The sequence below is a fragment of the Phyllostomus discolor genome, chromosome 12, assembly GCF_004126475.2.
Source record: "Phyllostomus discolor isolate MPI-MPIP mPhyDis1 chromosome 12, mPhyDis1.pri.v3, whole genome shotgun sequence".
Taxonomy (NCBI): Eukaryota; Metazoa; Chordata; class Mammalia; order Chiroptera; family Phyllostomidae; genus Phyllostomus; species Phyllostomus discolor.
The window spans coordinates 66,729,456-66,745,199 of NC_040914.2; the positions used below are offsets into that span (position 1 = coordinate 66,729,456).

At 41.1% G+C, this 15,744-nt stretch overlaps 1 protein-coding gene across 1 annotated transcript in view; it reads left to right on the plus strand.

The window, feature by feature from the left end:
- Window positions 1-9,632: 9,632 nt before the first annotated feature.
- CNTNAP4 (contactin associated protein family member 4) overlaps window positions 9,633-15,744 on the plus strand; it is a 235,811-nt gene continuing 229,699 nt past the window's right edge. Inside the window, exon 1 of the mRNA XM_028501841.2 lies at window positions 9,633-10,100. Coding sequence (XP_028357642.1) covers window positions 9,776-10,100 — 325 coding nt within the window. The 5' untranslated portion in view covers window positions 9,633-9,775. The remainder of the gene's footprint in view (window positions 10,101-15,744) is intronic.

Genomic DNA, 15,744 nt, shown 5'->3' on the forward strand with positions numbered 1-15,744 from the left:
CCAACGTCTCTATTTTCTCCTCCTTCACCCTCCTCTTCCCAGGCCCCGAGTCCTTTTCCCTCGGGCCGTCGTCATACTTTTGTTGTCTGTGTCCATGGGTTATGCATGTATGTTCTTTGGCTGATCCCTTCACCTTCTTTCATCCAGTCCCCCTCCCCCACTCCCCTCTAACAGCTCTCAGTATGTTCTGTGCATCCATGCCTCTGTTTCTATTTTGTTTGTCAAATTATTGTTTTGTTAGATTCCACATATAAGTGAGATCACATGGTATTTATCTTTCTATAACTGGCTTATTTCACTTAGCATAATAATTTCCAGGTCTATCCATGTTGTTGCAAAAAATAAAATTTCCTTCTTTGTTATGGCTGTGTAGTATTCCATTGTGTAAATGTGCCACAGCTTTTTTATCCACTCATCTACTGATGGGCACCTGGGTGGTTTCCAGATCTTGGTTATTATAAATAATTGCTGCCATGAATACAGAGGTGCATATTCTTTTGAATTGGCATTTCAGGATTCTTAGGATATATTCCCAGAGTTGGGATCACTGGGTCAAAAGCGGTTCCATTTTTAATTTTTTGAGGAAACTCCATACTGTTTTCCACAGCGGCTGCACCAGTCTGCATTCCCACCAACAGTGCGCTAGGTTCCCTTTTCTCCACATCCTCTCCAGCACTTGTTGTTTGTTGGTTTATTGATGGTAGCCATTCTGGTAGGTGTGAGGTGCATTTCTCTGATGACATTGAGCATCTTTTCATATGTCTCTGGGCCCTCGGCATGTCCTCCTTAGAGAAGCGACTATTTAGATCCTTTGCCCATTTTTAATTGGGTTGTTTGTCTTCCTGGTGTTGAGTTGTATTAGTTCTTTATATATTTTGGAGATCAACCCTTGTCAGATGTATCACTGGCAAATACGTTCTCCCATACAGTGGTTCCCTTTTCATTTTGTGGAGGTTTCCTTTGCTGTGCAGAAACCTTTTAGTTTGATGTAATCCCATTTGTTTATTATTTCCTTTGTTTGCATTGCCCTAGGAGACATAGCGACAAAAATATTGCCCCAACAGCTGTCTGAGATTTTTCTGTCTATATTTTCTTGTAGGGTTTTTATGGTTTCATGACTTACATGCAAGTCTTTGATCCGTTTCGAATTTATTCTTGTGTGTGGTGTAAGTTGGTGGTCCCATTGTATTTATTTTTTGCATATATCTGTCCAATTTTTCCATAAGTCTAAAATATCTTAAAGTTAAAATAGATTTTTGTGAAAAGTATTTAATAAATATTAAATATTTATTTAAATTATTTAAAAATAAAACATTTATTTTTAAAATGGAAAATTACAAGTCATTAAGATACCACACTCACTGTATAATATAAAATTAATTATAATGATATCTAAAGTTCTAGGTACTTTGTATTGAAAATTAAATTACATTTCATTTTAAATCTTGTTGATTTACACAGTTTCTATATGTGCATATAATAGATGCATATGTAAATATATGTATACTTGTGTATACATTTATACACATATATATGTATAACTTGCTTATGTAGACAAGAATTTCAAAGTTTCTTGAACAATATTAAGAAAACAAATGAAGTAAAGTTGAAATACCTCATAAGAAAAGTGCATATTTTTTACTATTATTATTTTACAGAAGAGTTTATCCAGTTTTGTACATACTTTTTTTTCCCCAATTAAATTATTTTTTAACAGGACAAAATTAAGGTTTTAATACATCTACATGAGGAATTTGCATAAGCATGAAAATTTGAAAGATAATGAGACATTAAATATATATGACATTTTGGACAAAGGAGAGAAAGTGGGGGAGAGGGAAAGAAGGCCTGGGAGGGGGGTGGTCTTAAGTTTCACAAGTGGGACTAAGGAATTTCCTGGTAATTGAAGAATAGCAGACACACGGAAGGCAGATTCCTGCTAGGCGTCTCAGGAACAGTGAGACACAGTGAGAATCTAGCAAACGCTTCTGCTTGCTTGGGGCTTCCTGTCTAATGCTCACGTTATTATGTTAACATTTTCTTACTAAAGCAGGCTTTTCCCATCTGAATCTCTTAGGCAGGAAAGGAGAAATAGTCAAAGGTTCTTTCTGAATCTTTTGTTTCTTAATAACCAGCAAAAATCAAAGGCAGAGTTGGTTTGGCAAACCTTTGGTCTCCTTCCTTATCTGTAAAGTGAAAGTAGCTGCTACTGTTCAGCTGGGTCCAGGGGTAGAAAGGCAGCATTTTCCCAGATGGTCATGTCCTTGCTGTGGCCAAGTCCATTTGACCCTATTATCTGAGAACGCATGTGTTTCTGCATGGGGATGTGTTTATAGGTGTTGATTTGATCTCTTGAAGGTCCTGTCAGTGTAGTAATAGGTTCAGATAGTCAAAAGGCCTATGCTTTTAAAGTTTGGGAGAGTGGTCAGAAATGAAGTCCCCAATTGCCTGGACCAACCTTAATTCAGGCTTAGAGGAAGACCTGCTTGATTTTTGGTTTCTGAGCATTTACTGTTCACGATTTCCAGGGCCATGACTTGGTTCTTGCCTTAGGACCCATCTCTGCAGAGCAGAGGGAGCAGCCAGCCACCTTTAGATCAACCCCAACTTTACCTCCTTACAAGTGTGCGTAGTGGGCGGGGATCACAAAACCATGTTTTGAAACCTCAACAGAAATAAGGTCACTCTTGTCCATAGATCTGAAGGCAACTATTTATATTTTTGTTTTTCCTAATATTTGTCCATCAGCAAATATACTTTTAAGTGGTTGTAGTCTTTACCATATAATGCACTTTTAAACTAATAACCTGTTTTTTAAAGTAAATAAGTTAAAATTTCCCATTAGGATGTACTTACTGTAGAACATTTTAAAAATATAAAAAAGTATTATATCATTGTTCCAAGACAATGCCTGTTAACATTTTAGTGTTATTTCTTCAAACTTTTATACATGCATTTCTTTTCTTCCTACATAATTTGATCAAATAGTATATGTAATTTTGCTTTCTGCTTTTATATTTCACATGATTTTAAGCATCTAATTACTGTAAACCTTTGATAAATATAATTTAAATGGTTACATTATATAGTACATTAACAGGTTGTAATTTGCTTTAGCATTCTCTTCTTAGAAGAAAATGTTCCCTACTTCTTGCTATTATAATGCCGCGAATGGGCATGATAATTTTAAATTCAGATTTTTTTCTGTGTCCAGCATAATTGCCTTACTATAGATTCCTAGAGATAAAATTATGTGATCAAAAGAAATGAAAAAATTAAAGCTCTTGATAATATTGTCAAATGGCTTTCCAAAGTGTTATATTAATTTATAGTCTTACAGGGCTACCACTCTTGACATTGATTATTTTGATAGAAAAATGGCAACTTGTTTAATTTGCATATTTTTGACTAACAAGTTTGTTCAACTCTCCTTTCAAGGGAATCATCTGTTCTTATCCTATGCTCACTTAATTAGGAAACCTTTGTGCTTTATTTATTTATCTATCTTCTTTTTGTTGAATTTATTGTGGTGACATTGGTTGATAAAACTACACAGGTTTTGGGTGCACCATTCTACAACACATCGTGTGTACATTGTGTCGTGCTCACCACCCAAAGTCAAGTGTCCTTCCATCTCCATGTGTCCCCCTCCAACGCTTCTTCCTCCCCTTTCCATCTGGCAATTACCATGCAGTTGTCTATGTCTGCGAGTTTTTTTGTTGTTTAATCCCTTCACCTTTGTCACCCAGGCCCCCAACACCCTCCTGTCTGACATCTGTCAGTCTGCTCTCTGTATCTATGAGCCTCAGGACACTGAGCAAATTTCCTAGGGTACACCAAGGCTAGCTGCCACCCACTGGGTACTTGCGCACCTTTGTGGTGGGGTGGGATCTCAGAGAGTCATCAGGGTAGGTCTGCAAAGTTTATTAGGCCCAAATGGACCAAGATTTGGCTGTGTGAATGGATGGGTCTGCACCAGCTGGGCTTGTGGGGAAAAGATGACCCTCCTCCTAGAGCCACACAGCTCACTCTGTCCTGGATTCTGCCCCCTCAGCAGGGTGGCCATCAGGATTCAGGAAGGTGAGGCTGCTGGGAGCCCAGAGAATGGGACTAGTGGGTCTCCTGGGAGGGGGATGCTCCAGCACAGGGACCCTGGCTGCTGTCCCTTCAGTGCTCTCAGCAGAGCCACAAACCCCAGTCCCTCCTCACATGGCTCTAGCCCACTGCCAGAGCCCAGGGTGAATGGCTGCCAAGTTGTTTTGTGCATTGGCCCTTCAACAGGGTGCCAGTGTCTCTGGCACACTCCTGTGTCTTTCTGGTGGACAGAATCCCCACTGATTTTATGGTAGGTGGGCACCTTTTTCTGGCCCTGGTGCTCAGTCTGGGGAATCCGGCCTGAGTTTGAGACCCCACGCTCCTTAGGGGGGACCTTTGAAGCTGACAATCCCTTTGGAATGTCAGCTGCTGCTGCCCATGAGAGCCCTTTTTGCATCTCCACCCTTCCTACCAGTGTCGGTATGACTTCTTTTGTACATCCTTGGTTATAAGATTTCTCTTCAGCTAGTCTTCAGTTAGTTATTCAGGTTGCTTGCTTTATATTTTGGTTGTAATTCCAGTTTGGTTCTGGGAGGAAGTGAGTTTAACATCCCCCTGCCCTGCCGCCATCTTGAATCCACCTTCCAATGAAATCTTCATTATGGAAAGGCTGTGTCAGTTGAGATGATGGTAGAAAAGGGCATTGGTAGAGCTTTGGATATTTGCAAATCTGCAAAACTCTGCATGTTGTGTTATCAAAATCATCTCATGCTATTTGCAACATGCTGATTAAAAGAGAAAACAAATAGTAGCGCTTAGGTTAATAGAAAAATTGCTTATGAAAAGTGCATTAAGGTTGCAGAATATTAAGTCCCCTAACTGAAAATGTATCACAAAATAAAAGTAAATATCATTAATAAAATATTAACTTGATAAAGTTCAATTATAGCACAGAAAAACATTTTTATTCAATATAAATATATTTTGAAGGGGCTTTTGGCAAAACATGTTACTGTCTCATAAATAGGTGTTCTGAGACCAGTTTCAATGCGTGTGTGTGTGCGCGTGTCCTCTGCACTAACGAGCAATTAATTCCCAGACACCAGCAAGTTGTCAATTCCAACGCTATCTACAGGGAGGTGGCACCACTTTCCAGGTTAGGGGCTCTGTTCTACAGGACTGCCTTCTCCCACTTCAGACACCAGTGGCAAGTCCAGGTTGTTAGTGTCTCTCACTGGTTGGTTATAAATTAGAGGCTCCCACAAACCCCTCCCCAGGTACTATTAATCTGCTAGAGCAGCTCACAGCAGAACTCAGAGACACATTTTACTTACTGGGTCACCAATTTATTATAAAAGCATGTAACTCAGAACAGCAAGATGGGAGCGATGCACAGGGCAAGGTGTAATGAAAGTGAGGACGGGCAGCCCCTGGCGAGGCCGAGGGAGGCTTCAGGCCGGACCTGGGTTCCTGTCACTGAACAAGAAATAGTTTGAGAGCATGGCAGAAAGATTTAGCAAAGCACAGAGAATTTATTAAAGCGTTAGTACGCACTTGAGAAATGAGAGTGGGTGACCTTGGAGAACGAGATGGGCCAATGGGGTCTGGGTGGAAGGTTTTTATTAAACCCGGTAAGGTGTGGGGGGTGAGTAGGGTGATCCTTGGCTTCTGATGCTGATAGGGGGTTGCCGACCTGTCTCATCCTTGTCCTTCCTGTCCAGGTAACAATTCTTTTGGTCCTCTCCATTATAAGAAATTACGGGGGGAAAGCTGGTGAGCAGGTGGACAGTGAAGGTCTTGTCTGCGACGTTCCAGCTGAGATGGAAAAGGGGAAGGATAGGGCTGGAGGCCTTTGGTCCCTGTTCTGATTTTCCCACCTCGAAAGGGCACAAAGCTTCCACGTCCTCTCCAAGGCTTTCTCTCTCCCCAGATTTCCAAGACTTAGCCGGCCCCAGAGCTCTTCCAACCCAGTTCTTTTGGGTTTTTATGGAGGCTTTGTTAGTACATAGTAAGGACTGAGTAAATCATTGGCCATTGGCAATTGAACTCAATCTTCAGACCCTCTTCTTCCCTGGAGTTTGGGCAGGGGTAGAAGGGTTGGGGGGAGGCACTTTAGAGGATTAAGAGGTGGGGAGGACTTAAAGTTACAACAGTCTAATCCAGCTGTTGGTTTTCCTGACAGCAACCCCATCCCCCCAACAGGTTACTGGAGGGCTTTCCAAAAACCTCCTCATTAACATAACAAAAGAAACCTGATCTCACTACAGAAAATTCCAAGGGTTTTAGTGAGCCAGGAACCATGGAGGAAGACCAAATATATATGAAAAATACACATTTGGTTATCTGAATGACCAAATGTATATTTCTTACAGATGACAGTATCACACCTCAAATATATTTTAGTTTTAAAAGGAATCAATGTTGAGTATTGACCATCAGCAAAAGACTGGACTAGGAAGCCCATATACCCTCCTTTTTGGGACGCTTAACACAAAGACACTGACTGATTGCCTTTGTAAGAAATCCAGGAACCAGATCAGAGGTTCAGGCATCAGATAAAACAATTGTTGCGTGAATAAATAAGTTGCATTTTAATCTCTTTAATCATGGTGGACTTCCTTCCACCATGGCCTGATGGGCCTTTTCCAGCCTCAGCTGCAGTCCAGGAGCCTCTGCCGCTGTGGTGGGACACGCAGTTCCTTGGCGAGCTGTGCCAACAGAACATCGATAGCCTAACTTTATGAAATCTAACATTTTGATTTGATTTATAATGATTTCACAGACATGGTCTGGCCCAGGGTCTGGCATAATATGCATATGCCAAGCCCTAAGCACCAGCAGTTGTTTTTATCTTAATCAGTGGAAAATATAATCATAACTGCACACACAGGGAGAACTGATTCGTGGTGTCTGAATTAGCAGCACAGTAATGTACAAAATTAGGTCTCTACTCTTTTCTGCTTTTCCCCATTCATACTGGTGGTTTTTCCCATCCCTGACATTAAGTACCCACTCTGGTGGGAAGGGAGAAGGTCTTAATGCTCAGCCCTTTTCTGCCACCACTGGGTCCTGTAGTTCTGGTGAGCTGTAATTCTTCTGCTCATCAGATTTCTCATCTGTGCAGAGTGAGCTGTAAGTAATATAATGATCACAATAGCAACAGCCAACGTGTAACTCTGGGGGCTTTCAGTTTATAGGCATTGACTCAGCCACAAAGCTGATACTCCCCTTATCCTTGGTGCAGATGAGGAAACTCAGAATCAGGGAAAATAAGCAGCTCGCCCAAGAGCATGCAGCTGGATGGCGGTGGACCTGGAGTGGAAGCTGAACCTGGGCTGCCTGATCCCAGCACTGCCTGCTCAAACCACGGCTCTCTATGGGCAGAATGCAGAGGTCTAAGGCAAGTAAGCAATTGAGGACCCACTGAGTGGTAGGCCCTCATGAGGGGATTGTCACACATTATATCACAGTGGCTTTTTAGTTATTATTATCTTATTTTCTTAAGAAAAGAAAACCAAAGACCAGAGTAACTAAGTCTCTTAATCAGAGCCACAATGAGAGCTGAATTTGTATCTAGACTTCTGTTTACAACGTCCAGGCTCTTCCCACTGCTTCCTGCTGTCCATCAGCTCTCTGCCCTCTGTGGCCATCGGGCAGGGACAGATGTTGCAATGGCCCGAAATGCTCAGGTCTTCTTTTCAGTGCCAGCCTCCAACCCATTGTATCCCGACAGCCCACTGATACGGCGAAATCCATTATGAGTGACTGCTGTGATAATCTACACTTTGTCCTAAGGAAGTTGTTATAGGCATGAAAGGTTCAGTTATTTTTCAGTTTTAATATGTGTACTGATTCCTTAATTTTTTCCCCTCTAATTTGTTTTATGGGAACAATTAAGTATGACGGTTTACTAGGAGGAAAGCTTTTTTTTTCTTCCAGAGAGCCTGAGACCCTGTCCCTCCGTGTGAAGTCAATTGAAGTGATGGTTTCAGAGCTCTGCAGAGCAGAGTGCCAAGCCCAGCTCTGTCCTCCGCACTGTGGCACGTCAGACGTCCTGCGGGACTTCACCGAGGTTCAGTTTCTCCGTCTCTTAAATAGGCACAATGGCATTTCCCTCAAGGATTACCGTAATTTAATTAGATAGCAAGTGGTATATAGTACGTGTTCAATAAAATGTCATCCCCTTCCATAATTAATAGAAATCATCAATTTATGTCTATTTTTGATTAGCATATTATGTTTGTAAATAACCAAATCAAGGAAATGGACCTAGGGGTGCACAGTAAACACTCAAGAAGGACCCCTCTTTCCCACTGCTGGTTTTTGCCTAGGGCCTCGGGTTTTCAACACCATGGACGGGGGTCCGGGAGTGGGTGTGCCGGGACCTGGGGAGCAGAGGGTCTCAGTGTGGGAGCCGTAAAATCGGAGTCAGCAGTACTAACTCTGGGACTTCCTCTCGTCATTAGATTCTCTTTCCCTGTTTATTCGTCTGTAAAATCAGAAAAGCAAAAATATTTCTTCTGCTTTGTTTGTCGGGAAGAGCTAAACACATTAGTTTAGCTCTTATGGTTATACAGGAGGATGCTTTTGTCATTTTCCTCCTTATTTCATTCATTCCATAGCAAGGCTGCTGCTGCTTAAAGGCTTATGTTTCCTCTCATTTGTAATCACCAAGAGGTGCTGGAGAACTCTAGTATTTCTACTCTTATAAAATCTAACAGATTTTCAGTTAAACATCTTGACATTTATTTTAAAGAGATTAGTTATCCCCCGTGACACCATGTGATACACTTACCGTAATGTGATATTAACTCCCATATTTAAATATTTTAATATTCTATTCAAGAAATAGCAGTAACTCTGGAGCAGCCATTAGAAGAGTAATTTTTTGTGGTCCTTGGTCTTCTGAATTCAGCTTTTCTCCATTAGATCATTTGAATTACTACCGTATATTGTTTAGGTCAGGCATGAGTATGTGTCTGTGTGTGTGGTTTCCTTTCTTCAGCATCCCATCATTTTTCATTTTGGGCCTTTTGGGAATTGCTATTAAATGATTTGATTGTAGAGTGCAACTGTGAATTCAGAACATAAGGCATTAATCAGAATAAATGTATCCACAGCATTTAATTTGTGGATTTGTACTCCTGATACACTGAAATAAGAAATGTTAATTTCTTGTAGATTATTACCAGATGATTTAAAATATCTGCCAAACAGGAATGTCTGTTTCCATGTGAGGAATTTTCATAATAAAATCTTGGCACCACCGCTAAAGAGGTTAGTTTTATACAAACAGAAACAACAGCAAGTATTTTCCCTGAGGACAGTTTTAGCTACAATGTACCAATGCTGCTTAGTTATTTCTGCCTTTTTTATGCTTTTGTTTTGAAACATAATGCAATTTTACCTGGGTGCCCTCCTGGATATTCAGCAATTAGCTCAGTAAGTTGACTGGCTCTGCCAAAGGCAAGACCTCCAGAAAATTGGGAGGCTCTGCCACCTCACCCCTTCCCCCACCCACCTCTCTAGAGGGGAGAAAGGGGTTAAGGATTATTGGAGAATAGAGGAGAGGGGAGGGAGCCCCGAGGAGGCCCAGGAGCAGCAGGCCGACCTCCAGGTCCAGCTTTCATCAGCAGCTCAGGGTGTAGCTCTGAGCGCTGCTGTGAATTTGGAGGAGGGATGCTGCTGTCAATTTGCGGGACCGCTGCTGCGAGGAGTGGGCGTGGCCTCGGCGGTGTGGATGCTTGTTAGGAAAGATGCTGTATGCTTTTTAGAGAGAAGTCAGGGCTGTGGTGTGTGTGTTCGCGCGCGCGCGCGTGTGTGTGAGAGAGAGAGGAGGATTGGAGAAAAGAGGGAAGGAGGGAGTAAGGCTGAGAGACCCAGAGGTGCTGCAGACAGAGCTGGGAGAGGGGCTGGGAACAGGGCTAGCACCGTCGGAGAGCCGCTCAAGATATTTTGGGGAAGCCCAATAAATGTGAACATGGGGTCTGTCACCGGAGCTGTCCTCAAGATGCTACTTCTGTTATCTACTCAAAACTGGAGCAGGGTCGCAGCTGGGAATTCCTGTAAGTATACAGCAAATGATTTACACTTGGCGGGGGGTGTCTGCAAAACTTTAATTCTGTTGTTTTGATGATTATTATTTGCTACTGAAACTGCTGCAACTGAAATAGGGCTCTAAATGAAGCATCATTTAAACCTTTTGCAAATATGACTGGGTTACACCTGTCTTTCCTCTTGGTCTGGTAGAAACATGCAAAGTGTCATTTCTCTTTTTGTCTGTGAGCAGAATCTTATCCTCCCGTCTTTGAATATTCATTGAGAAAGCTCAAGTTCTAGTAAAACATTAAATTAGCATCTTAACCAGGGAGTAGCCTGCAAATGTCCTCATTTCTTCCTTTTTTAGAATTACTGAATTTTTTTTGAATTATGTCTAACAAGAAAACAACTGGCAGACTTTACATTATGCTGCATTAGCTTAGATTTCTGAAGTTGGCAATTTGGTAGACTGATAGCTGGCTACATCTTTAAATTGATGCCAGGCTCATAACGGAAACGTACTGCAGAATTCGGGGGCAGAATTGGTGGAGGTGAACCTCCACGTTGAGAATTGTGCCCTCACTGCTGAAAGAACAAGACTTAAGCACACTGGAAACAGGGGACTTGATTCCTACATTTTGCTAAAGGAAAAACATTCTGGGGATTTTTCAAAGGTTTATTCTTTAGTGATTGGATTTTTTAACTTTATAAATTTGTGATAGAATATTCTGAGTCTGAGTTAATTGATTCAGGGAAGATTTATAAAGATTTTCAATATTCAAAATAATTTGGCAGAACTCCCTATATCCACTTTTTATTAGAGATAGAAAAAGTTTTCAAAGTTATATTTGGCTTAAAATGTCTAAATGGGAGAATTTTCCTCTCTTTGATGAATGATAAGCAAGCTCATGAAAATACAACTTTTTATCTCTTTCACAGATTTTAAAGGAAAAGCTCATTTGCTTTTCAAAGAAAGGGGTATGAGGCCTATTGAGGAATCTATGTTGCTGCTGTGTAACCAGGTTTACGTTGGGGGAGGTTTACAAATAAGCCAGCAATGAGGTGTGTGCTGGGGCACATCCCTTGAGTACACAGAAGTGCTCTGATGTGGGAAGAACATTGTAAACGACCTTACTGGTACGAGCCAGATGTCCACGTACACCGCACAGCTACTGTGATTTTGTGTTTGCATTCAGTATTGGCTCATTTAATGACGTGGTGTGCCTGTCATTCTGGAAGGAGAGAACTTCGCTTGGATGCTGCACTGTGTTTCGGATTCAGTGTTAGTTCGGGTGAATAACAATCCTATGAGTCAGTAAAACATGCGTGTTTTTACCAAGTGAAAGCCGTGGAGTGCTGTAATGGCAGCACGTGACACACTGCGTCAGTCAGACAATCACAACACACGCACACACACACAAAGTTTTGTAGAAAAGGCATAAATAATTCATCCTCCAACTACCGAAGTTCAACCAAAAAGGAAGGCACTAGAGGTCACTCTTACAATGTAATGCACATCCCTTGAAGCATCCTTCCCTTAAGAAAAGCAGAGCTTAAGTCTGGCCTAGACAGACTGTCGTGTCTTTCCGATACACCACCCCTATTTGGGTTTAAAACATATTGATGTGATTGGTTGGACTACTAGTTGTTTACATTTGTTTGTCTTCTTGAAGTCTAATAAAAGGCAGATTGACGTTAAATAGCTTTCTTTTGAAGTGTATCTTCTTAGTCCAGGAAAGACCAGGTGCTGAAATCTGAGGAGAGCAGATGTTCATGGGCGCGTAACTCTGGCTGAGCCTGCCTCTGACACTTAAAATTTCAGTCCTGGCTCTGTATTCCGTCAGTCTTGGCTTGTTCAGGGAGCACTTTAAGGCCTTTCCAAGCATTTGATAAACTTAAGGAACCTGAACAATTTCAAATGATTAGGAGTGTTTCAACAAGAAAGTTGGAGTTCTTGGTTACTGTATGTTGAGTGGACAGTTCTTAGAGTGTCAAAAATGCAGTTAAGTGACTCCAGATCATTAAAGTTGCATTTTTTAACCCCTTGTTGATATTACTTTGGTAGTGTGATTTGCAGCAAAGTATATAAAAGAAAAAATATTTCCCGGTTTTCATTTTAGTTTCTATACTTAGTAAGCTTTAGTGTTTGGAAGGGAGGGAGCAAAGTCCACTCACTACCAAGGTACTTCCTGTGCTCTGTCCTTTCTGGAAGAACGAGTCTGTGTGCTCCCCAGCAGACGGGGGTTCTGTGCACAGACCGGTGACCGCCACCCGCACGAGCACTCTGAAGTGTCACACAGCGACCCCAACAGTTGTTCTGGGCGAGACTTGACAGTGAAACACGAATCGATCTCAAGTGCCAATATTAAAGCAGGGAGAAGCAAATATAAATTAGGAAAATTAAAGGTCAGTTTTTTGGGTGAAGAGGATCATCTCCCCTTATGTGCATCGGGTTCATCAGGAGCAAATCTGCCATCCACAGAGGCAGCCCGAGGCTGCGGCGGGAAGGCTTTCACGGGACAGGACTCCGTGCAGCAGACACAGCTCAGGGACTAGGGGCACTGTGATTGGAAGGTTAGTGAACTAACTAGTCAACAGGGAAATTCTACATTAGAAGGATTCTGTACACACATACTTGTTCATGTGCGAATACAGTGGTGGGCAAAAGTTGGTTTACAGTTGTGAGTACACAAAACAGAATTTATTCTTGTATTATTTATTAATTATTGTGTTATTTTCCATACAGGCAACTATAAACCTACTTTTGCCCCACCCTGTACATATTCATGTATAAGTATAAATGTAAACATGCGTAAACCACCAGACCCATATGCTCACACACTTTTGGTGTCTTTGCTTGCTCCTTATCTGCTGAAAGAAAAAATACATTGTACGTACCACATTCTTTGCCTACAAGCACCCTGTTGACATGACAAAAGCAGCGAACCAGCCCAGGTCTTTCCTCTTTGTTTTGGTCACGATGAGTTTGTGATTACAGTAAGGCGTCCCTTCCATGCGAACTTAGAGACGGATTCCTGGGAAAGGGCTTGGTCTTCCAGATGTTGCACCGGTGTTGTCTCTTCTCTTGCTACTAAGACACATGCCCCGAGAAGGGAGTCATCTCTGTATTTGATAATCACTCTAATGAACCCACATTTTCTTTCTGACCATTAAAATGTTGTTGGTGTGGTTGACTCATCCCAGAAAAAGGAACAGGTATGAGTAGTAAGGCAATTAAGAGTTTTGCTTTCCTTTTTACTCTCACAGGTTATGTGATGGAGGTTCTTTGGCCTCAGGTATACTGAGCCTTACTCTGAGAATATTAACTGCTCGCCAAGTAGCTTATGAATGACTTAGAAGGTAACTGCTCCCTGTGTTTTTGCTTTTCTAAACAAAGTAAAGTCTGTATCTGATACCTACCCAGAAAGAAGCCCTAAAGAATATGTTACAACCAGCAGTAGGGAAAGGTGATTGCTTGAGCACAGGGATTACTCCTGGGGACTCTGTAATGTAACCTGAATGCAATGGACAGATTCACAAATTATTAAAACTCAAGTTTGTAACCCCTTCTGGAAGTTGCTTCTTCCCTCCTTCTCCCCAGAATTCCTGTCCATAGCAAAAATAACTAGACTACAATAGCGAAGTACTGATAAAATACAACTGTGTGATGCGATGCTGCAGGAGCTGGCCATTAGACATAAGGCGGGCATGCACGTTGACTCCCTTTTCTAACAGCAGTCAGTACTGACTTCCTTCAGTTTGGTGCATTCTTCCTACTTCTGATTGCTTGTGCCCTAAATCACTTTGTATAGGAGCAGCCTGCAGCTGTGGGAATAACACAGCTCCTAGCTAACACGGGGTCAAATATACGACTTTCACATGGTATCTGGTGCTTACTCTAAGTAACGAACATTTAACATCTTCTAAGTTAATTTTGGAATTTGTATCACATACACAATTCCTTAATGGGAGCCAGTCTGTAGACCAAGATTGAATTAATTTACCTCTCGAGTGAAAATGAATTAATAGAACAACAGTTGTACAAAGATAATGTAATATTTAGCTTCAAGGCTGGTGACATGTGGCCCCTGGGTGGACCTGGCCCACTGCCTGTGTTGTACAGCCTGTGAGCAAAGGATGGTTTTTACATTTTTACATGTTTGAAAAAAGCTAGATGGAGAATTCTTTATTGTAAACAGTGATGTAAAATTCAAATTTCACTCATCCATTCTTCTTATCACTAGACCTCTATGGCAAAAATTCATACTCAGTTGTTATTATACTTTGAATTTTACCAATAAAATTTTCTTAAAATTGATTTTTCTCTTGTTCTATAAGGACCTACATAATGTTCTTTTTTAAAAAAATATTTTATTTACTTTTAGAGAGAGCAGAAGGGAGGGAGAAAGAGAGGGACAGGAGCATTGATATATGAGAGATACACCGATTGGTTGCTTCTCACATGTCCCCCACTGGGGACCTGGCCCTCAACCCAGGCCTGTGCCCTGAATGGGAATCAAACCGGTGACCCTTCAGTTTGCAGGCCGGCACTCAGTCCACTGAGCCACATCAGCCAGGGCCTATTCTTCACTAACTGGTCCTTTGTAGAAAAAGTGTTGACACTTGATTTAAATAATCCACAAATATAATATAATGATGAGGCATGGAGACTATGATAAAATTTAGTTGTAAGTACTAGCACACAAACGCGTACTTACAGAGTTCCTGAACAGGAGGTAATCCCTGCTGTTGCCAGGAACCGTAACAGAAGAAACCGCCCAGTTAGTACCTTCTCCATGAACCTCCTCTCACAGACTTTATTGTTCAGAAATCTTATTTCACTGAGTATGAATTATTTATAACTATTTGTAAAGTTTCAGCAGTTTTGGTTGCTAAAAGGGCACTTTCAATCTCAAGTAATCCCATTAGTATAAGAAGTTCAATAGACTGTATAAGTAATTGCATCTTAGACATTTTGACTAAGAATTCTGTTGATATTTTGTGTTTTCACAAGTATCAAATATTCTACCTCGTGCTCGGCAGAAACTCGCGTCTGGAAACGCGGGTTGTCGGAGGGAAATGACCTTCCTGGGAGAGTGTGCTGGTCTCCATGACTTTTTCACAGTAGCTTCCTGAGGATTCTGAAGTTGGCACGCTTTCTCGAGTGACTTGAAACTAGATTTTCATTTAAGCACTGCCCACTGAGAATTCATAGTAATTAAGCAGGTGCCTTTCACTTACTCATGCCAAAATAATTAATTTTTTATGTAAATGCCTTGTCTGTTTGGAATTGTATTTATTTTTCATCTATAAAAACTGAAGATTGGCTTCATTTTATTTACATTACACTCTTTACTACAGTGTTGTTAAAAAGTTTAAGTTGAAAACTATAGTGGGATGTAATATTTACAAAATTCCTTCCTTGAAGTTCCATTATAGCATGTCTTTTCCCCAAATGGCCATATGTTAAAATAATTTATTTTTAATATTGTTTATAACACCTCATCTTCAGTACAGATTTGTATCTTAAAAAAAGACCAATTTCCAACTCAAAGACAACTTAGGACAGTCTCATGGAGTTTACTGAAATGTAACCTATTCTGACTGTCGTCAAGAATTCTGGTGGATTTAAGACTGTTCACTCTGAATAGATGATAAGAGATAGTGACG